Below are 22,521 nucleotides of genomic sequence, written 5' to 3' on the forward strand. Positions count from 1 at the left end.
GTCTGTACTTATACAGCACCTGTCTAGTCCTGACGACCACTCCAGGTGCTTTATACTACAACCACACAGGTGTATGACAACTGTACTACCTACTGATCCACAGAATCTAAATGTGTCACGATTGCAGACTCGTACCAATTTGGCAGCACGCTTTAATTTTTCAACCAAATTTTTTGTTTGTTTGTTTCCATTTGTTAATCATTAGAACCAAAGAAGAATAAAATAGTTGTTTTACTGGTTAATAAATAAACTGAGGAGCATAGACTTGTTTATACCCACTGTATGTTTGCAGACTTGCTCAGTGAAACCTTTTCCAAGGTCTCAATCAAGAGTTTGATGAACAATTTTAAACAATTCCTCAAGCTTTGAACAGAAACTCCCAATATCCTCTGCTCCTAACGTTTGTCCATAAATATTTTTAAAGACTCATATCCTCTGCTCCTAACGTTTGTCCATGAATATTTTTAAAGACTCACTTACAAACTGAGCCTGAGCGAAAATGTCTCTCACCTCTAAAAAAAATCATCTTTAAATCACTGCAAAAAAGCTTCAACCAGAGAGAATCCTGTAAATCTGTACTTCAACCAACGTGAGACGTGAGAACTGCACATATTCCCCAACACATGGGTTTGAACCCTCACCTTCAGCAAAGTCAGTTCTGCTCTAATGACCTACAGCAGAGCAAACCAGTTGGAAATGTCAGATACTTTCTAACCAGTACATTTTGTACCAATGTTTAATCACAAAAGAACACGCATGTTCCACGTAGTGCCGAGACTAAATCCACATAATCCTATATGAGTACAGAACTTCACACGGGGGGTGGGAGGGCTCAAGGCTCAATCAGGATATGTTAGCGGTGAAGCAGCACAACTTTCACTGTGATCGCAACCGTGGTATAGGAAAAACATCAAAGTGACTGCAGTTCTAAAACTTTCATTTGATAATAATTCAACAGCGGTGACTTCTAACAAGCTAGCTCTTAAATTGTCTTCCTAAAAAAAAGACCACCGTCTGGTTGCACTTTTGGACATTTAAAAAAAAAAAAAAGGTTGATCCACATGCTATAAAAGTTCCCAAACACAGTTGTAGTATTTACATATTTACACTCACGTTAACATTCATGTGGTGTGAAGTGACCAGGTGTGTGATTACCAGGTGTGCCTGGTAAAAACTCAACCGTCCGTCTGCACAGGAGTCAGATTTCTGCTGATCTCCCGGGAAACACTTGAACCACGTTGCAGTCGAAGTCAAACAGTCTAGAAGTTACACAGTATATTCATCTAACAGTCTCATATTACACCCACACATTACTGTAAAACCACCGTAAAGCTTTGCCACCCATACATTTAAACCAATGTATCAAGCCCCTCCCCCCTTCGGCGCCCCCTCCTTGACTCTTAGGAGAACGACGTTAAACAATAAATCTAACACACACTCACACCGTAGGTCAGTTACAATAGTTGCCTTGTGTCAATAGTTTTCTCTACTACAGAGAGCTGGTGAAAGGAAAGACAAAAACCCTACAACAACAACAACAACAACAACAACAACAGTAACACATCTTTGAATATTTTACGAAAATATTCAGAACAGTTCTAAATATGTTTTTAAAAATGTTAGCAGAGAGGGTTAAAGGTACACTGAGTAGGATTTAGCAACATCTAGTGGTGCAGCTAGGTGTTGCGATAGACTAGAACTCACATCTCAAGCATTAAAACACAAAAAGATTGTCTGCTGTCGGCCAATTTAAAGTGTTGTTCTAAGCCATTCAGACAAGGGTACACCTAATAAAGCGTTGATAAATTAGTTGACCTCGGCCAATGATAAATAGAATATAAATGAATTGCACCTAAATCTGACCAGTGCACCTTTAAACTAAATTCTACAGTATGTATTTAATCAGGATCTCCCATTAAAACACACTGTTTTCTCATTTATATTTACAAAATACATCCATTATTTGGTGACCAACAAAGATCTAACAATCTGAAATAACAACAAGATACGGTGAGTGTGTCTGTATGCTGCCACTGCTACACTATATACCAAATCCTTTCAAAATAAAAACCTATTTTATTTGGAACACGTAAGTACTTTGTGATTCCTACCTACTCACCAAGTCAAGATTCATTATCTCTCAGAATATTCATACGAGTCATAAAATCCCTCAGGTAAATCCTGTACTCTCACTGAGGAAATCTGACTTTTAGGAAGTTGATTCAAAAGAGATTAACAGCCACTGTAGTGCAGTGGGACAAAAAACCAACAGTCAGGAACTGGAATTAAAAAAAAAAAAAAACTTTGAACCTTACACAAAACCAACTACTTAGTTTGTACAGGCAAAAAAATTGATCATTTCTCCAGCGAGCAACTTTTTAAATTTTAAATTTTTGTTCTCATCATTGACTGTACATAAGAAATGGGCAAAGCCATGTGTGGCCCTCATGACCCACAATAAAAGACTCAAAGTGCTCCTCTGGTTTTGGACATAATAACATCATATTACATATAATGTTGTTGCTTAATATCTACTATCTTGTGATGTGTCAATCTCAAATGACATGAAGTCATATTTGTTGCATTGTTTTATCGGTGGTCGCAACTTATAAAAATGACATTGTGTTTTTAGGAAATCATCTTAAATATGCAGGCAGGTCTACAGGATCATTTTTGTGAGCCTATAAATAATACTTAAAAAACCTTTTAGACCTAAAACTGGACCTAAATCGTTCTGACTCTTACTTTTAGACCTAAAACTGGACCTAAATCTTTCTTGGGTCCACTCACACTCACACCTGCACCCTAAAGTCCAGATTCTAGAGTCAGTGTGAGTTAAATCGCTCTGCGTGTGGTCACCTGCCACGGCGTGGTTTAAAGTTGTGGGCCAACGCGCCAGAACTCGAGGTGCTTTGACCACGTATAACCAACAGTCACCCGTTGTAAGTGTCGGAGGCAACCAGGCGTCAGCTCGCCTGCCTCTGGGGTAATGTAAGTGCTGACTCAAAGGGGACAGGAGATGAGAGTAATGGGCACTTTAGCCTGGCACTGAGCAACTTCAGCCCTAATGTGTGTCCACCATTAGACTCTGGTTTTAAGTCTGTGTTAGAGTTTGAACCAGCAGAGCACATTCACTCTTTTATTGTGACTTTACTCAGCTGCCATAGCCTACAGTAGAGTACGCTTGGTTCATATTAACAGTCTGTGATCTTTAAACATCTCACTTTTTCATTACCTCTCATTGGCTGTCAGCCTACAAGGCCTCCACAGTAACAATGGCCTTGCCTGTCTTCTGGTTTAGAGTGGAGGAGGAGGAGGAGGAGGACAAGTTGCCACGCTGCTCAGTGTAGTTGTCCAAGAGAGATGACTTCCTGTTGGCCTTCCCTCCCAGGGAACAGTACATGCTGTTTTGCAACAGGTCCTCCTTCTCTTCACCCTTGGCATTCTTTTTCCCTTCTTTACCCAAAAACCCTTTCTGCAGTTCCTCTTTCTCTCGCTCCTCCCTCCTCACATGACAGCGGCACACCTCAATGCCAGAGTCACCGGTGAGGCGTCGGTGCCTGAAGTGATCCTCCTCATCATCATCGTCATCTTCCTCCTCATCTTCTTCTTCTTTTTCCTGTTTCTGCTCCTCTTTGCTGTTGCAATGTGCAAACACTGTAACCTTTGAAGAGAGCACAGCCTGTTTGGGTGCACACGCCATGACACGGGGCGTCGGACCTTGAGGTGATATCTCTTCGTCTTTCTTTCTCTGCGCAGACATGGCTCCAAGTGGGTCTGACAAAGCAAGGGCATGGGATTGACCGGGTGGAAGGGAAGATAGCAGGACCAGGGGAGAAAGCGTTAGACAGGACTGCTGCACACGATGAGACTGTAGTGGAAGAGAAAATGATGGAGCTGCAGAGATTCTTTCGGTGCTGATAGAGGAGTGTCTCTGAACCGGTATGACATCTGGAGTGGCTGCAGGAACCACATCAGGAGGGAGTTGTGCCGACAGCGGAGCGGAGTGCGGTGGAGTGAACCCAGCCCCGTACCTTGGCATAATGGCACCGTCACCTCCCACATCACTGGGAGTGGAGAGGTGGCTGCTGTCGTACGTCTCGTCTGTCACCTGCACAGAGAAGGAGGTGCTCGATGGGGAGGTGAGGGAGCAGGACTCACAGGAGCAGCTGGTGTAGTTGTCTGAGCTCTGGGAAGAAGTCATGCCACCGGGGCCGGGGCCACGATATGGAGGGCAGGGGTTACTGTTAGGGTAGTGGTGGGGGAAGGTGGAGCTCGGACCCCCCATGGTACCACCCTGCAGGGCAAAGACGGAGCTGTAAGGTGGAGGAGGAGTGCAGGGCTGTGCAGCCACTTCCTCATAAGACGGCAACTTGAAGGAAGCCAAAAAACCTGTTAATGAGAAGAAAATAAAGTAGAGGCATTTATATAATAAGGCTATAAAAAGTCAACATTTTCGTGGTTCACAAATTACATTTCTATTCACGCAGCACAGAATATTTTTCATTTCAGCTGATGAGAAAAACCATACTGAGGTCCAGCATTGAGGAAGGATAGTTGCAGGCTCCGTTGTATGCGATGAGATTGATCTCTCTCTGTCTCTGCTGCTGTTGGATTCTCAGCTTGGCTCTGCGGTGGCGGTAAGCACAGAAACAGCTGAGCAGGATCAGCACTGTCCACAAAAGCCAGAACCCTAGAAAAAAATAATAATAACCTTCAATGTCCCTGATTTAGAAAGCAGAGATAACACATGTGGTCTGCAATCTGTAATATATGTTTGTTAAAGCCAGAGGAAGAATATATAGAATATATATATAATTTTTAAAATGTAATTTATTATAATTATTCATATGTAAATGGAAGTGAGGCAATAACCAATTATATAAATCAGTTTACTTACACCAGAGTTCATAATAATAGGTACAACAGCCTGTCTCTCCACAGCAGTGCCCGGTTTCACACAGATAACCTGGGTTGTTGTTGACACCAGGACAGTACTTGGAACTGACTACAGGCTGGCTACCAGAGCCCCGGTGCTGCTTCACCACCTAGTGGACAAACCACAGTATGAAAAAAAAGCTGCATTCTGTATAGAATGATTTTCCACATGACACAACATGTCATTGGTTAGCTTTACATATTAATCTAACCTACTGGTCCTCTATTGTCTTATAAGATTTTTACCACATGACAAAGTCAACAAAAGTGAATTTTAAAAGAATAAACAAGCAAAGTAGTCACAATCGTGACACCCGGGGGTCTTCAATGATTTTCATCACTGACTAATGAACAGATCAAATACGTTAGAAGGCCGCAGGCAGCTTCTGCTTTAGGTAAACAAGCCTCACCCGATTTACTGTCTGCACGTCCGCCTCTTTCTGAGAAACAGCAACCTACAAGCAGAGAAGAAAACACCTCTGTGAAATGGACTATTATCAAACACTGTCAAGGACAGAGGGGAGACAATAATCAAGAACGATTTTGTTGATGAGATGAGAGCAGAACAGATCCCTATAGAAAAGCCTTGGTTACATTTCTTATGTAAAAAAAAAGTAGGTTACTAAAACTGTTATGTGTACATAGTTACCACACAAGATGCTGAAGTGTGAACACATAATTATACATTGCCATGGCAACCAGCCTAGTTACGCTCTTAAGGCTTTTTTTTTTTCACTCATGCTGTTAGTGTTGTATTATCCACAGGCACTACACACTGAGTTGCGGTTGAAGGTTGAGCTCCGTACAGTAGCTGCTTCGGTGTTGTCCATTACCGTCAGGGACATGGTCATCTGTAAAGAGAGACGAGTACAACTGTCAAGATGGAGAAGCCATGGAGAAATACAGTAGAAGTGAAAATATAATGCAAAAAGAACAGACAAATGACGACAGATAAAAAAAAAAAAGATAAGGTCGAAAAACGACAAATCAGTGACATGAACCTAATCTGCTCTCTATGACTCAGTGAGAAGACAAAGGTACTGTGTAAAGGTATACGTTTGAATGTGAAAAGATACAGTAGTTACAGTTGTGTCCTTGATGAACACAAACCACTGGATCAAACCATCTGACGAACGAAACCTCAGGTACATCATAACCACAGGATGTTTCTATTCTGTCGTGAGAGTCGATAGGGGAACTGTTCGAGCCTGGTTGTGGAGTTCCTGTGGTAAGCCCACCACACAGTGCATACACAAGTGTCAGGAGATCATTCAGGTTTTTATACACAGACCACAGACTAACCACAAACTATTTCCGCCCTTCATGCTCTAAACTCTGTACAGCACTGTGGTATGAAGTGAATGGAAATGAATAGAAAAAAAAAACAACTCACTCAATAGTCTATGAAAATAAATGATAATTGTGTTTTTTATTGTCATTACCAAGAAAATGGCTGCTATTAGAAATGTTTCCTTTGGCTAATGGCTAAATAAACTGTTAACCCTTAACACACTGAGAGGTCAGGAGAGAACTTTGTGCTAAAGGTTCACTAGTGGAAATTGCTGCTAAATGTGCTTCACATGAGGGCTGAAACAGATAACAGCACAATATATTTCCAACATATTTCCAATATATTTCCAGCTACCAAACAAATGTAAACACAGGGGCTGAGAGCTACTTTGTTTGGCTACAGAGAAGAAGAAGCAATATTTTACTTCCAAAAGTGCTAATCAATTCCCAAACCATGGTTTAATTAAAGGAACAGATGTTGTCACCAACAGGTGAACTTGACTGTTTTCCAATATTTAAAAAAAAAAAATAGAAAAAAGTTGTTCAACTGGGGAAAAAAAAGTTCTTTTTGGCCTGGCATTTAAAGGTCATGACATTACTAAATTAAAGATTTTAGTTCTTGCTGCATTTTTGTAACATGAACAAACATTTTCACACATGCAGTTACAATATCTTCAGTTAATGGACAAAATATTATGAAAGTCTTAGAGACACATTATTATCTTACATTTCCCTCCTCTAATTAATCAAGTTTAAGTAAGTTTCCTCACTCTGCCCACAATTTTCGACATTTAAACTCCACTAATTTGCGAAATTAAAAAAAAAAGGTTTTCAATTCTGTGGCTGAAGGTTTTTCTACAACCGCAGATACGGGGTTTCCCTTTATCGTTATGTAATAAACTAATGTGGAAAATGAGTGATTTTACTGAGCACAAACCTTCACTGAAGTCGACAACATTGTAAGATGTAATATAGATTAATATTACATTAGTACGGTAGTGATTTAGTAGTAGATGCAGACGTTAAACGAAGACAGCGAGCAGAAGAACACAACATGGGCAGAGGAAGCAGGTGTTTCTACTGCAGTCTCTAAATCTGTTGACACCTGTGTGTGTACTGTACGTGTGTGTGTGTGTGTGTGTGTGTGTGTGTGTGTTTTACCTCCACCGACTTCAACCCGAGGCAGAACGTTAACTTGTTCTCAGGATCCATGACTAGTGCTGAAAAACCACGCTATGCAGAGGAAACACGGCTGCAGAGGCGGGATGTTATTCTGCCGCTGTCCCACTCCACAAACGCGGCGGCCTCTCTTTCCGCCATTCCCCTGGACCGACAGACGGACGTGAGGGCTGACTGACACCACTCCGAGGGAACAGCGGCGCCTCTGTCTTCCTGTGTGTTGTTTCGCACACAGGTCAACGGATTTGCCACGGAGGGCGTTTTGCCGCGTTGGGATGGAGGTGAAGATGTTTCAGCCGCTGTTTACGCAGAGAGGCTCGGAGCAGAGCATGACGTCATTTTTGCTCGTACGGGAGAAGCGGCAGCAGCGACTTTGATTGGCTGGAGCTCCCAGCAACAGCCGTACGGAGGCCGCTCACACACTAACGTGCTCTACGAGCATGAAAACACAACACATACACGTGTGTGTGTGTGCGGGTATGTGTGTGGCTGTGTGTCCAGGGGGGACCAGTCAAATCATTGGTTCCAGTTGTTGCTGTTTTCGTCGTACAGTGACTATAAACCTCATCACATTACAACCATAAATTTCGTGAAAATTATTTTTACGATTCTGGAATCAAATCTCCTCAGAGCACTAGCGAGAGCGCCCCTTACTGGCCGCTAATTAGCAAAAGTATTTTTTTATAGCTTCATCAACAAATACTCCAAGCACATTTGTTTGAATTAACTTCAAAGTTTTTACATTAAATTAGAAGCAACGCTATCCTCCTAAAAAAACAAAAACTGGGAAATTGGTGGAATGTGTACAGAGTCAATAATAGATTAATATATATAACCAATTACTCATATATAAATATGTACATATAATAAACAACAACACCAGTAATAATAATTGTAATAATACATACAAGTATAATAAAGTAAGAACGATGATATTAAATATTTAAATTACTACAGTTACTAAACAAGCATTTATCCTAGAAATGTTGAAATTCTTTATACCTCCTACAATGGCTCGCCTACCACCATGGATCCAGGGCGTCTGTCTAAAAAATCATGTAAAAAAGTTTAAAAAAACTAAACGTTGAAGTTTTCGTAAATTGTCAACAGAGGGCAGTAGAATACATGCTGTCAATTTCTATGTTATATTCTGTAAGTAAAGAGGGATTAATCAGACGCCGCCGTAGAAAAATGTTTATAATGTGTGAACGTGCGTGCGTGCATGCGTGTGACCTCCATCATAATATACAGAAGGATTTTGTGTGTTTTGAAATATGTTGTGTACTTTTGGAATTACTTCAGGACCATATGAGACTTCTCTGTTTTACTATGTGTCAATGTGACAATAACAAGGTATGCAATGAGTGTGCATAGCCGAATATAGACAATTCAAAATGAAACCGATTGTAAGTTTTGTTCTTCTTTCCCATGGTGAGGAGGGACATGTGATATTCCGTAAGTAGTTACCACAATACACGCTCGTTATTTTTAAGATTACACAAACTACACGATCAATTAAAAATGACTTTTTTCCATATCTATCTACTTTAATATTTACAAATGCCAAGAAACTACTGAACAATACAGGAAAAAAAAAAATTCAAAAATGAAAATAAACACGTTTTGGGAAGTTGTTCACCTAATATACACGTACGTGGATACATTTCTCCACAAGTGAAGCAACGTTTACAAGTGACCGTTAAAAGAGGGTCTGGCCCTAACTGTTACATATGTTGTAGCAAGCTAGCAAAATTTGATTATGTAAATATTCCCAAAGACCATTTTCTCCCTCTTTGGTTATAATACGTTACTTTTATAAATACATCACATACATGTATTAATATACTTTATAAATACACTACATACAAATGTACTTACTACATACGTTTGTTTTTACTGAGCAGGGAAAATTGAGTCCAAGTTTAATCCATCAGTTGAAGTTAAAATACACCGTCTCAGATGGATATAATGGAATCCAACCAATAGGTGGCAGTGATGCAACTTAAAGTTTAGCTCGTTTACTGTAACCACTGGTGTTTAAAAAAATAAATAACAGAAACCTTTCAGTTCAGCAAAACAAAAACGTCCAGGTTTAATTCAGTAGCAAAGCTTTAGCACACACAGTTCAATTAGCAACTTGATAAGGTGGAATTTCACGCAGCAAATGAGGAAATGAATCAAAAGCACTCGTCATACACGAGGGAACCCTCCAGAAAGAAACACTGGAAAATGTGTAAAAATCCAACCAGACAATCTGGCAGGGAATGAGTGCTTAATGAGGTGTAATTAACATCTCACCACCTGCCATTAACTTTAACTTCTTGTTTGGAAGATATTTGTGTTGTGGGGAAAATGAGATGCTGCCCAGAAGGGGTTTACTTTTTAAATTAAAGATATCTTGAAGAAAGCATTTGTGTGTGTGTGTGTGGTAGGAAAGTAGTTGTATAGTTTTTTTTATATTAAACACATGTGGTGTATGTTAAATATATGATATTTGGTGTTGTGTTTTTATTATTTATACTCGTTTGTATACAATATAAAGTGTTTTTATGAGACTATTTTAAACAAAACAAGTAAATAAAAATCAATATAATATTATCATATCATAAATATATGATATAAGGCTTGTTCAAACCCATGTTGCATGCATGTCATGTTGCATGTAGAAATGTTCTACAGACATCCCCAGGGTCATCTAGTCCTGCATGGAGCAGCAGGTTCCCCCACACCGAGAGTCAATAGCACGTGTCGTTCTATAAAGGACTGTAGTCCATGCAAACATAACAACAGTTCACTCAGCTGGATTTAATCCACACATGTCAAAGGTATAGCATTTACACGACAGTTAGAAATTTGACTTTGTCTATATGATGAGTGTGCTATTATGAAACCTGCCCTTTAACTGACATTCGGATGTCACGGCAATGGCGTCACTCAAGAAACTGGATAGAAATGAAACACCTTTTGTAACTTTTTTTAAAAGGGCCCAACAAAATGTCTACAAAATAAAAAAAACAGACTGAGGTCAGTGAGTTACTGGGAAATGCAAAGTTTTCAGGTCAGCCAAATTAACATACATCTGCTAATACTTACTAGACTCTCAAGCCATATCCTGTACCTAATGAACATGTGACATTTCTAAACGGCACTGTATATGACAGTGCTGTGTACAAGAAGCCCCTAAAAGGAGTGAAAAAACATTGCATTACCAGTTATTTTCCAAACGAGGAGGCAGAGAATTTTTTTCTTTTTTTTTTTCCTGGGTCTTTTTTAAGACTTTGTATTAAATTTGACTTAGTATTTTAAAATGCCTCACCAGGGGTAAACACCAGGGGTGTTACCTATTGAACGCCTTAAAAATAGCCAAAACAACTCATTTACTATACATGATAAAAATAGAGGTTAACTTCTAGTTTCTTGCAGCTAAACTATTGTTGTGTTAAAACAGACTTTGTGCTCTGTTGTTTTGTCTCTTTGGCGAGATCAAACTGTTTGATAGTTGTGTTCCTGAGGATAAGTGACATTCTTGTTAGGGTTTGTTGCTTTGTGTTTCCATGGAGAGGTCACTGTCATTAGTAGGTCAGGTGACTTTAAACACCAGCCCCCTACAGCTGACAAGGCTGCAGAATTTATACATCTAAAACGATGTGTATATATTTAGTGTTGGGTAATGTGTTTAGTATTATTAATATTAGTCTTGTTATTATTATTACTAGTCAATACTATGAGGTATTTTAATAACCTCTGCTTCTAAATGTTGGTTCATTCTTTGTATATAATCTTTATTACCTTCCAAAACTTTTCCTATTTCAGGCAATAACACCTACCGTCTGTAAATGACCGTGTGACCGGCCGTTATGGATTGGATTTAACTTCTGGGCAAATCCTCCACCTTTAGCTTTGATAACACAACACTGTTTTCCTGTGTTGCTTCCTCATACACTGCAGTATCTATGAGTCCAGAAGACCATTCAGCAGCTGTCACTGTGAAGCCAGGCCCAGTCACTGTCTTTGACCTCTTTGTTTGCAATATAACTATATTATCATCAGCCTTGTAAATCAGCTGTCCTTGTGCTAATATGCCACAGCTGTCAAACATGAAGAGACAGAGACAAAACTATTCCTCTCATGTTTGCCGAAAGGATCCGGGTGCAGACAAATGTCATTGTGTGTCTCTCCGTAGTTCCCCACCAACCACATGCAAACAAAACGGACAGAGAGACGGACAAAACAGCACAGTATATGGCACCGACCTCCACCAAAAGATTTTTACGCTAGACTCATTTTTTATGTACGTCAACGATTTCTGTGAGAAATTGCCATTATTTATGTTCAGTAAAGAAAAAATGTTGTGAAAAAGGTGTTTACGGTGCTGTATGTGCACATTCCATTCCTCACACTCTTCCCTTCGACCTAACATGAGGAAAGTTGAGGGGAACAAAGGATCAGTTTGTAACTCTGAACACCTTGAAAAACAAGAGGAACTTACAGAGAGACGGTGCACGTGACTGACAGGCTGTTATGCTGCCGTGCTCTCCTGATCCTATCTCACTTTGATAGCGGATTAAACACACACACACACACACGCACACACACAGATATTAAAAGTATGGAACCACAGGCCAGCAGAAGTCCAAGACATGTCCTGGCAAGTCAACCAGAGTTAACTTAATGAGGGTTGTAGACACACACACACACACACACACATACTCACACACAAACACACGTGCTATCAAATGTGATTATCATACCGCTGAGTGAAACAACCAAAACAAGATCATATAAGACGACTTGTATCAGTTTCCCTCTCCCTGCTTTCCACAGTAAATCCTTACACACACACATAAGAACGCCTGAAGAAGTAAATGATAATCTCAAAGTCATTAAACAAAATAACTTTTTGATTTACTTTCATGTGCAGATAGGTTTAAAGGGATATATATATAAATATATATATACTGTTTGGGTGAAGATGGGCAAAAAGGACAGGTGTAAATATAAAAGAATAGAAAATAATCTGTTTGGAGTAAATAATTATGAGCTAGTAACCCTTGCTGAGGGACACAGTTAATCTGAACAAAGTTGTGGCTGCAATAACGTTGGACCTCGTGGAATGGATAAAAAAGGAAATTAAATGAAACATGGTGGGAGGAGTAAAGTGAGAAAAAGTACTTGGAAATCGGAGCAATATATGTTTAATTAAAGTGCCTCCCTTAACCCCCTGTTGACTGTGGCGTCTCCACATGACCTCAGTGGCTTTCTTTGGTGTTTGGCGTTGCTGCTGCTGACACAAGGTCTTTGTCTGAGACGGGCACAAAAACAACAGGAACCCTGTGTAGACCGTAGTGGCCCAGAGAGGAACAGAAAAGCACAAACATAAGCAAGCACACAAACAGCAAGGTTTCACCTCTGGCTGATTTAAGACAGTTTTCAGGAGGAAAAAAGTCCAGCAGCAGCAGAAAGTCTGGTCCCAACTATGCGAACGTGTCTCTTTGTCCAGCTGCATTTCTGACCTGGGTCAATGACACGTTTTAACTTTCTCAAGTGTCTGTGCTGTCACCACATCTTCAAGGATAACACACTGTGGCACCACATAAACAAGTACCATGAGAGAAAGACCATGAACAGTAAATGGCATAGCCGAGCTCGTGCCTCTTTAATCCAGATGTTTACAGAAGCCAATTAGGCTCTTATTAGGGAGAAACGTCAAAGACATGGTGTCTACTCATCTGCTTTAGCACCCCACATGACTGGATGACTTTAGTGGCCGACTCCTTTTTTCTTTATATTGGAGCAGGCAAAATATTGCAATAAATTTGACTAAAGTAACTGACTTCATAAAAAAGGCCTCAGTGAAAACCTCATATCCAGTTTTACAACCCTGGCTCAGTGGTGACAACAACAAGCCAGGAGCCTAAAGAAAAAGAAAAATGGTCTTTATAGTAACAACAAGACAGACACTTCGACACTGGAAGCATATTTAGCCAAGTTAGCCAAGGACTAGTGAACAGTAAGAAAAATAATTACAGTTTATGCAAAATAACTGTAAAAATAGCAAAATAAATAGCTAGAACATAACTAGAACTAAAGAAAAAAAGAAAGAAAGAAATGTTCTTTAAACAACAATACTGTACTGAGTCCAGGCCAAGGCCCGTAGCTACACATCTGAGATGCCTTGCTGAGGATACAGGCTGCAGGCTCTATAGATAAACATGTCTTCCCTGTTCCATATTCAAATATCCTGTGTGCCATATATCTTTTTCCTGTCACCAAAAGAGCAACTATGAAGAAGACAGACCACTGCAAACACCACTACTTTGTTGTTCTACTGCCCCAAGGACTCAAGCCACTTTGCTAACTTCTCCCTCCCCACACGCTCTCTTGCCTCACAACATTTTTTTCTGCACATTCTCGTCCAGTGAATTCTTGGCCGTCCTGACTTCACCACCAACTCTCATTTTTCCCTTTCTCCCCTGCTCGGGTCTTCTCTCTGTTTTGTTCCTCTTTTTTGTGTCTTGAGACACAGTGACCTATTTCCAGTTTCTTCCCCTCTCTGTGTTTTTGTACATGTTACAGCTGAACTTTTTTTACACCATTCTTACACTGCCCTCTCCTTCTTTTTTCTTCTCAAAGAATACCCCCTCCCCCACTCCCTCGCTCCCACTTTCTGCATGTCTGAGGGGAAGCGCCCTGTTTGTGAGTGGGGCTGGATCAGGATCTTTGCCATGAGTCATTACTAGGAGACCCCTGGCACTCGGCTGTACCCCTCCTCAGCATGCAAGGAATGCTTGCTCCATGCACTTCGGCCTTAATGAAAGGTCTCGCTCATTGAGAGGCAAACAGCAGAACTTTAATAAGTGTGATGGACTTCAGGGTGTTGACAAAAAAAGAAAAAGATTCTTAGCCTACAAAAGTAGCTCTGAGGTGCAAAAAAACACCTTTTAAAAAAATGAAAACAACTGGCATATATTTGAGGTGCGCACAGCTGCACTTTTAGGTTATGGAAACATTTGCAGGCGAACACACATCTGTGTCTGTGTGACGTGTTCTGTCAGTTAACATGCAAGTATTTCATCAAATCGTTGTCAGACTGGTACCTGCAATATCACTTACAGCAGATTTAAAAAACAAATCTCTCTCTCTCTCCTTTTGCCCCCTGCCTCCCCTGTCTCTTTGTCATTTTTCTGTTATTTAATTCACCCCTCTTGACTCCGACCTCTCCTCCCTCTTGTTTTTCTCCCTGGCTCTCCCTACTTCCCCCATTTGCTGAGTCTAACAGGGCCATGGGTTCAAAGACATGCAAGCACCAGGATGTAGGTCAGTCATCGGTGCCGAGCTACTGATTAGAAACAGCTGTGCAATTGTGGGCCATTCTCTCAGTCTGCGGAGAGCAACTACTGCAGCGCTGCATGGACCGTTCTATTGTCAAAGTGTCAAAATTGCCCCTTCTCTCAATCACCTGTCCATCATTTTCTTCATTCTCCTTTCCATTAAATCATGTTTTTAAATTATATTCACTCCAATTCTGGTGCACTCCTGTGAACCTCCAAATATTATAACTTTTACCTTCAACAACTGTCCTACTAATCTCTGTGCAGAAGAAATGAAAAAAAAATGTGTTGGCGTGTTTTTATCATTCCCAAATGTCTCTCCTCTTCTGACTTCTTTCCCCTCATAAAAAGGGACCCCCAGAGGTTTGCTGCCCTTCTTTGCTCCACCCTAAGGCATATCTGTGGTTCGGGCTATTGTTTTCAGATGAAACATTGCTCAACTGCAGAATGCGTTTCCCTCCTACTGCCCTGGACAATAACAGATGTATAGAATATTTAACCAGGGTGTTTCTTTACACTAAACAAACAAACTAATCGTCTGGACGGGGAAGATGAAACCAATAAATTTGCATGTGTTAATGATTGGTTAGTGTTGTTGTTGATGATATTGAAAATGTTCACATCTTGTATTACACAACAACATATAGTAACAAGGCAGTAATGCAACGTTGCAACCGCCGTTAAACAAAACAAATACCCAATGACAAAAAAAACAAAAAAAAAACAGACTTCCCCAATGAGGGAGTGAAAACCGCAGGAGCATGAAAAGACTCCACAGAAGTTTTTTGAGGACAGTGTAGTGGAAGAGTACAGCAGGAAAGCAGCGCTGATGACTCCTCGCACACTGAATCCTATTTTCTAACACCCCTCCCTCCACTGCCAACTCAGCAACGGATATGAGCCAAACCCTGTACCTTGCAGCTGTGTTCCTAAAATGCCAGATGGGCAAAATAATGCACACAGAGACGACGCAGACACCCAAACACTCACGTCCACATATAGCACACTTGACAATGCGAGTGTGCGTGCAAGCAGAGGGAACATAAACAGAGTTCGTGTCACGAGTCATATCAGCCACTCACTTGGCGGCAGTAATTACAGTGCCGTGTTGTCTCTGTCATTTATCCTTGTCACGCCCTTTTTGAGCTGCCTGATGAAAGCTAGAGGAAAACATTTTAGCACTTCAGGTTGTGATGCAAACAGGTAGCACACACACACACAAACACCAGTATCAAATGCTGGTCTGTGGAACTTAGATTATTAAAAAACCTGATCAATGATAAAAATGTACATACAATCGAAGCAGAAAACACAATATTACATACATAAAAAGAGAATTTCTGTTAAAGTTATACTGTAAATACAAATGCTAACGGACCGATACTGCCCAGCAAACACCACACAACAGTTTGTATGCAGTGAAAAAAGCCAATCCAAGTGCTGAGCCTCAACGTGGTTTAATACGCTCCACTGATATGGGAACTTGTTGATATGGAATAATATAGAATAGCCTTTGTTGTCATCTCAAAACATAGCATTAGGTTAGCAGCTGTAGGGCAACTGCCTTAAAGTAACACACACACAGAGATGAACAAACTCCGACATCCTTAACAAGGATTATCAGAACGGTGACCAAACACAGAGAATAAAATGCTTCAGAATAGAAACGTGTGCATTCTCACAAGTTTTCATCTGTTATCAGAGAAGAATCTCATCCATAAGTGGGTGGTCCGTCACTCTGTCTTGTCTGCTGCCCACCCACATGGGAAGATAGGCCTGGTTTGCATATTTATAGAGAGGATGTTTGTTGTTAGAGACCCGCTGTTTGAGAGTATGAATTAGCTTATGTTCGATGTTGCCATGGTCACGGATATGGTTGTTTTATTTGAGTCCATTCACCCTCACATGCAAACACCCCTGCCCCATTAGGCTCTCATGATGTTCTCTGTCTACATTTGTTTTTTTTTTTTTACTCCTTGTCTCCAGCCTGCTTTTTTATTCTCAGCAGCAAATGGACAATGGAGAAAGGCAGAAAATAAAAAGTGACTCTCTTCTATGCATCACAACCACTGACTCTCATGAACAACATATGGCAGAACAACACGGTGCTATGGTGTGGCAGTGGGCACCAGAGCTGAAGGAGCAAGTGGCAGCAGTTCTAACCACAACACTCATGCCAGGGAGGCTGAGGTACAGAGGAGGAACACAGGTATCTGGAAAGACTTCTAAAAAACGGTGCCAGAGACCGAAAAGAGACCATATGCTGCCGATACTGGTATCTCATGAAAGTGGAAGGGCCACAAAACTGTAGATGAAAAGACAGCCAAATATTTTGCCACCTTTCAGTCTCTTGTTGTGTGAAGAGCTGTCAGCTCCGTGGGAGGAAGTGCGCAGATGGAGGAACCGGTACATATGATGAATCGCAGATGGGAGAACTATATTAGTGGAGGAGAGAGTGGTTTAGACTTTAGACTTAGTCTTTATGTACAAATAAACTACAGATTTTCAATTCAGTTGTTGACTGTCAATTTTTTTTTTTAAATATTTAATTTGGTGATGAACATAAACCTGTTTTAGTACAAACACCTATAAACAAATGTTTTTCCTCTTGTCTTTAAAATATAATAATGTAATTATTTGGGTATTTAGCATTATAGTATAACACATTTACTTATGTAGTTAAACCTAAAGGCACACAGGTTGAATAGTCCCTGCAGCGGTTGAACTATACTATGCAACTGCCTTCATATTTGCACTTCTTTACTGGTAAATCGCATGGACAGCTCTCTATATTGGACTACAACATATTACAATACAATACAACAAATTACCTAAGCATTTTTCCTGAATAAATTTCATATTCCTATACTGTAATCTATTAGTCAACACGCAGCAACTGTCATCCAGGTCACATTACATTTATATATCAATAAAATACATCTCCCCAACCATTTAAAATGAGTTTCTTAATCTTCTAAAATATTTTCCTGGGCTGAAGTGAGATGTCACTCAGTTTGATCAACGTTCACTGTCATCTTACATGACAACTTTTTCCATCTGTGCTTAAAATCTATTTTTCCCTCAAGGTACAGTAATGCTTCCTGAAGTGAAACTAAGAACATCTAAATCATATGCCTCTCACACATGCTGAGATAAGTAGGGCTTAACATGACTCATACAGACGAGTGAGCAAGCACGTCTACGCAGAGTCAAGTAAAACAACACGGAGAATGCCTTCTTAGAATGCTACAGGTCAAAAAGCTCAAACTGTCTTTCCCAAACATTTTTAAAAGTCGTTGCACGACTTTAATGTCAAAATGTTTGAGAAACGTGCAAGTGAGCTCTGGTGTTAAAGAGTTAAAGCTAACGGCAGCCTGCACACAGTGACCAGCCGTTTGTATTCACAGGTGCAGAAACACTTTCACAATATGTGAAATATTTTTTTCAGTTTTACTTTTGTCACCATACCACTGAATGTGTGTATTAAGTCGAGGATGAGTGTACAAGAGCCGCGCCCCAACCCAGCCATCATTCACAAATTCTAGAAAAGTTTGTGTCATCATCAGCGGATGCTTCTGAATTTAACAGACTTACGTCACTGTCTGAGCTATTGTTCAGTGGAAAATTTAGATTTCTGTAAAAGTGTAGTCATATACACACATTTAGCTCCTGACTCATAATTAGTGCATTCAACATCAGGTGTTGTTTTTGACCAATCGTGAGTCTCTTATGTTAGTATGATGTCACAAGGAGTGGTGGAAAACTACTACACCTGGTCTAATGAAGAGGTCAATGGAACAACTTCACAATACATTATAAACATTTTTTCTGTGTACATTATGGTTATTATTTAATAGAACCAAAAATTCAGCCATGTTTTCCCAGCAATCACCAAGTGAAGGCGGGATACAGGTACAGGTCAAATTGCACAACCATATATAGAGACAAACAACTATTCACAGACCCATGGTCAATAAGAGGGAACAATTAACCTAATCCACATGTTTGGACTATGGGAGGAAACTTGAGTGCCTGGAGAAAACACATGCACACAGGGACAACATGCCAAATCCATTCAGGATGAGCAGGGATCAAACCAGTGATATTCTTGCTGTAAGGCAAGTGCACGAACCACTTTTTCATTGTGGCCCAATTTTAAACTATGAATGAAAAATACCACAGTAAACTCTCTGTGGATGCATCGTTAACAGTAATTCTTGCACCTGGGAACAGCTGCATCCATGACATACATACAGGCTGTGTTCCAAACACAGAGTTTTTTTGCAAAGCTTTTCCTGGTGCACTGTTGATACAGTTGTTCTGCACTAAAACATTCAAATCTCTTAGCCATGCTTATCTGATTCTGGTCTGTTGAAGGAAATGGGAGTTGTGTATGGACAGAGCTCTGTTCTTTGCCCAGTTATATAATATAATTGTGGAGTTGCTTTGACAGACCTTCAGTGTTGGAAAGCAGACAATAGTAGATGAACCTTGTCCCAAAAAGGTGGAGACCAATGGCAAATTGGAGGAAGGGAGTTAGTAAACAACCAGCAGCCAGATAAACAACTCCTAATCCCAGATCTCTTGTTAACCACTAATTAGATACAGAGATACATTTGTACACAGTAACTGTGTTGATAGACACTACCCTCATTTCATGGTTAAATATTGAAAAAGTAATTTTACTGAGGTAAAAAGAATACTTTTTTTCAGAATGGTACACATTTGTGTCACACTTGATCTGTTTGTCCTCAGTCCGTCTTGGCTCCAGACCTTTAGCCCATTAACTGCCGAAGGGGAGTTAATATACATATTAGAATAATGTAGTACAAGTGGGGAAATGACGCTTATGTAACAAATACAACTTCCCTTCACTAACATATGGAAAGTATTTGAGTTATTTCCTGAAAACTTCACTTACATCTTCATCTTATCATATCTTTTTTCCTCAGCAGCAGAAGAAGCAGAAAAGCCACAATGTTGAAGCTTTTTCTCTTCAGTCATGTCCAAAAATATAAAACTACTTCAATAGAAAAACAGGTCTTTTTTTAAATTATTTGTGCAACTAAGGTGTTTGGACTATACAACATGTATCCCCCATGCACTCAACCCTCAGGACAAAGATGGTGTGTGCACATTTGATAATTATTGGTACATTCAGAAAAGTTTTTACAGGATTTTAAATGGAGGAAAATACGGTAAGTACAAGAAGAGGAGAAAAGTTCACAGGCTAAGGCAACGAGCAATGCAAGTTCTAAGCCACTGTGATCAGGGGACAGATGATAACCCTATAAATAGAAGCATATTATGGGAAGGACAATTAACACCTTGCAATAGTTTGGTACATTTCATGAGACCTGGGACCTAAAAAAACCAACAGTTATAATTGCACTAATCTTAAACTAAAGCAAATGTTATTTTTGTGCTAGTAAAAACATTCCCTTAAAAGGCATATATGCATTTTAATGAACGCTTGTACTGTATGCTTTAGGACTCTTGCGAGGTCAGGGACAACGTTCTTGCTGATGTATCCAAAAAAAATAATCACAACAAAAGTTACAGAGAACAGCTTCCTGTATGACTCCATTAGGCTGTAGTCTCTATAATCAGATAAAACTCGTGTACAGACATCAGTGGCCCAATGCAATGACATCACTGTAAAGTGTAGTGGGCCTATGACAGGTTGCGTAACTTGTCTATAATTACTCCAGGTCTAGTGGGGAGAAGTATTCACACAGTGTAACACCATAAAACCAAAAAAACAGGACCACTGGCATAGGTGAGACTGAGGTCAATGACATTTTTGTTAGTACTTACCTGGTTTTATCATCATGGCATGATAACGATCTGCTATCTGGTTTCATTTTTGTCATAGGTTGATGCCACTCTGCTATTACAGCCTGCTGTTGCTCATTCTTCTGGCCTCCATCTGTATTGACATGAGAACTACAGTAAGAGTCGTGCAAAATAACAGGCTGAATAATCATCGTGAGACCTTGTTTGACAAAGGCTCCTCCGTCTTCCCCCTCATGTTACACTTCAGCTTTTAGTCAAGCACGGCCACAACAGACAAACCACTGGCAGAAAGAGCACACTGTCACACATATCATTTGTTTTCTTTTTTCAAACACCGTTGAAAGTGGTTTCATGCATGGCTTCACCTTGATGAACCAAATATATGTTCAACTTCAGTAAATGATCATTGTGTAAAAACATTTCCATTCCCATAGCACACAAACGTCTTGCATCTCCGTGCTGCTTCCTCTTACGATTGGTTTGTCAACGTTAAAAAGTTTTCAAATTACAGAACACATCTCTTACTAAAGTTGACAGTGACAGACTTTGATAATTACATCTTAGTATTATTAAAAAAAACTATGGTTATTTTTAAACTCCTTTATGACCCATTGTTGTTCATTACCATTATTCTAAGAAAAAACGACTTTGCTCAACAGGTATCTTGCTTCAATCCAGTGCCTTTCTTTACTATTTACACCAACAAAATGATGCACAGACATCTGGCTGCCGGCACTTTACTGCTTACCATGCAGAGCAACCCACATTTATACTCTGCAGGCACACTGCTGATATATTCATAACTCTTCCATTGCTCCTGCAGTCATGACATCTTGCTCACCCCCACAGTTCAGCTGCATACAGTATCAGAGCCGAAAGGTTTGCAGTGAAACCTAGACAATGTTAAAATGTAACCCTGCAATGATCTCACACTTATATAATATACAAAAATAGTTGCAGTTTAAGTAAGAGGTCATCTGATTTAACAAATGAAAAAACCCCAAAAACCAAGAACATTTCATCACCAAGTTGTTCTGGCTTACAATAAATCACATGCTGTTTACTGTAAGTAGCACATTGCTCACCTATGACATGTGTGTCATCTGTGTTTTTAATGTTCATCATGACTTGCTAATAAGATAGGTAGTGGGACTGTATTCCCTTCAACATAATACACGCACAGAGGATCACTATACATCTGGATGTAGATGTTAACTATTAAGTAGAATAATTTACTTTTAAGTTCACAAATACATGTAAGAGTATGCTATGTTGCTTTCAAGTAAGTACCCAATATAAATCACATTTTTTTATCCAACTTTAAAATACATTTTTGTTGTTGTATTACTGTATCACTTGTCACTTTCATTTAAATAGACATATTTGAATAAATCTCTCATTTGAGGTGCCTGTCATCTATTGAATGTGATTTAAAAATAATATATTCACAATATAAATGACAGATAATCATATTTTAAAAACTATATTTAGTCAAAATGTATGTAGCACAAACATGTTTAACCAAACATGTTTAAAAAAAGGATTAACACAGAGATGTCAAGGACAAAAAAGTATTATATAAAAGGGTTGTGGTTGTAGATGACAATACTTCACACTGTGAATATTTCAGCCTATTTTAACACATCTGAGAGACAATTTAGACCATGAACCAAAAAAAACGACACAATTTAATCAATAAAATCAAGAATTATTCAAAACGACACATTTTGACTGATATATTACTTATTTTAAACCAATATTCCACAGATGAATTACCTGCTATTTTCTGTCCCTTCATATAGCACTTTCATAATGATTAGGCCAGGAAACAATAACTCAACCGTCGTGTTTAGTTCTAACTTGGCACACAATCATATGAAAAAACAGCTGACATACGTAACAACGTCTACATGACTCTTCGCTCGTATAATGGAAATTTCTTTCACGGTTCAACCCAACGCGTTTTTGACAGAAGTTCTCAAATTTG

At 39.6% G+C, this 22,521-nt stretch overlaps 1 protein-coding gene across 4 annotated transcripts; it reads right to left on the minus strand.

Annotated features, from left to right (window-relative positions):
• Positions 1 to 759: 759 nt before the first annotated feature.
• LOC103383536 (proline-, glutamic acid- and leucine-rich protein 1) lies at positions 760 to 22,489 on the minus strand. Of its 4 annotated transcripts, XM_025058244.1 has the most exons (8): positions 22,311 to 22,489; positions 20,556 to 20,667; positions 5,715 to 5,789; positions 5,349 to 5,393; positions 4,901 to 5,048; positions 4,532 to 4,693; positions 2,766 to 4,392; positions 760 to 2,724 (listed from the first exon to the last, which is right to left on the minus strand). In XM_025058244.1, the coding sequence occupies exons 3-7, from the start codon at positions 5,787 to 5,789 to the stop codon at positions 3,254 to 3,256; spliced, it is 1,569 nt and encodes a 522-aa protein (XP_024914012.1). In that variant the 5' UTR covers positions 20,556 to 20,667; positions 22,311 to 22,489; the 3' UTR covers positions 760 to 2,724; positions 2,766 to 3,253. The 4 variants fall into 4 exon arrangements, with proteins under 4 accessions (XP_024914012.1, XP_024914011.1, XP_024914009.1 ...); XM_025058243.1 differs by lacking the exons at positions 20,556 to 20,667; positions 22,311 to 22,489 and adding an exon at positions 7,390 to 9,870 and having other exon boundaries at positions 5,745 to 5,789; XM_025058241.1 differs by lacking the exons at positions 20,556 to 20,667; positions 22,311 to 22,489 and adding an exon at positions 7,390 to 9,869.
• Positions 22,490 to 22,521: the final 32 nt, after the last annotated feature.

The sequence above is a fragment of the Cynoglossus semilaevis genome, chromosome 9 (assembly GCF_000523025.1).
Source record: "Cynoglossus semilaevis isolate Cse_v1.0 chromosome 9, Cse_v1.0, whole genome shotgun sequence".
Lineage (NCBI taxonomy): Eukaryota > Metazoa > Chordata > Actinopteri > Pleuronectiformes > Cynoglossidae > Cynoglossus > Cynoglossus semilaevis.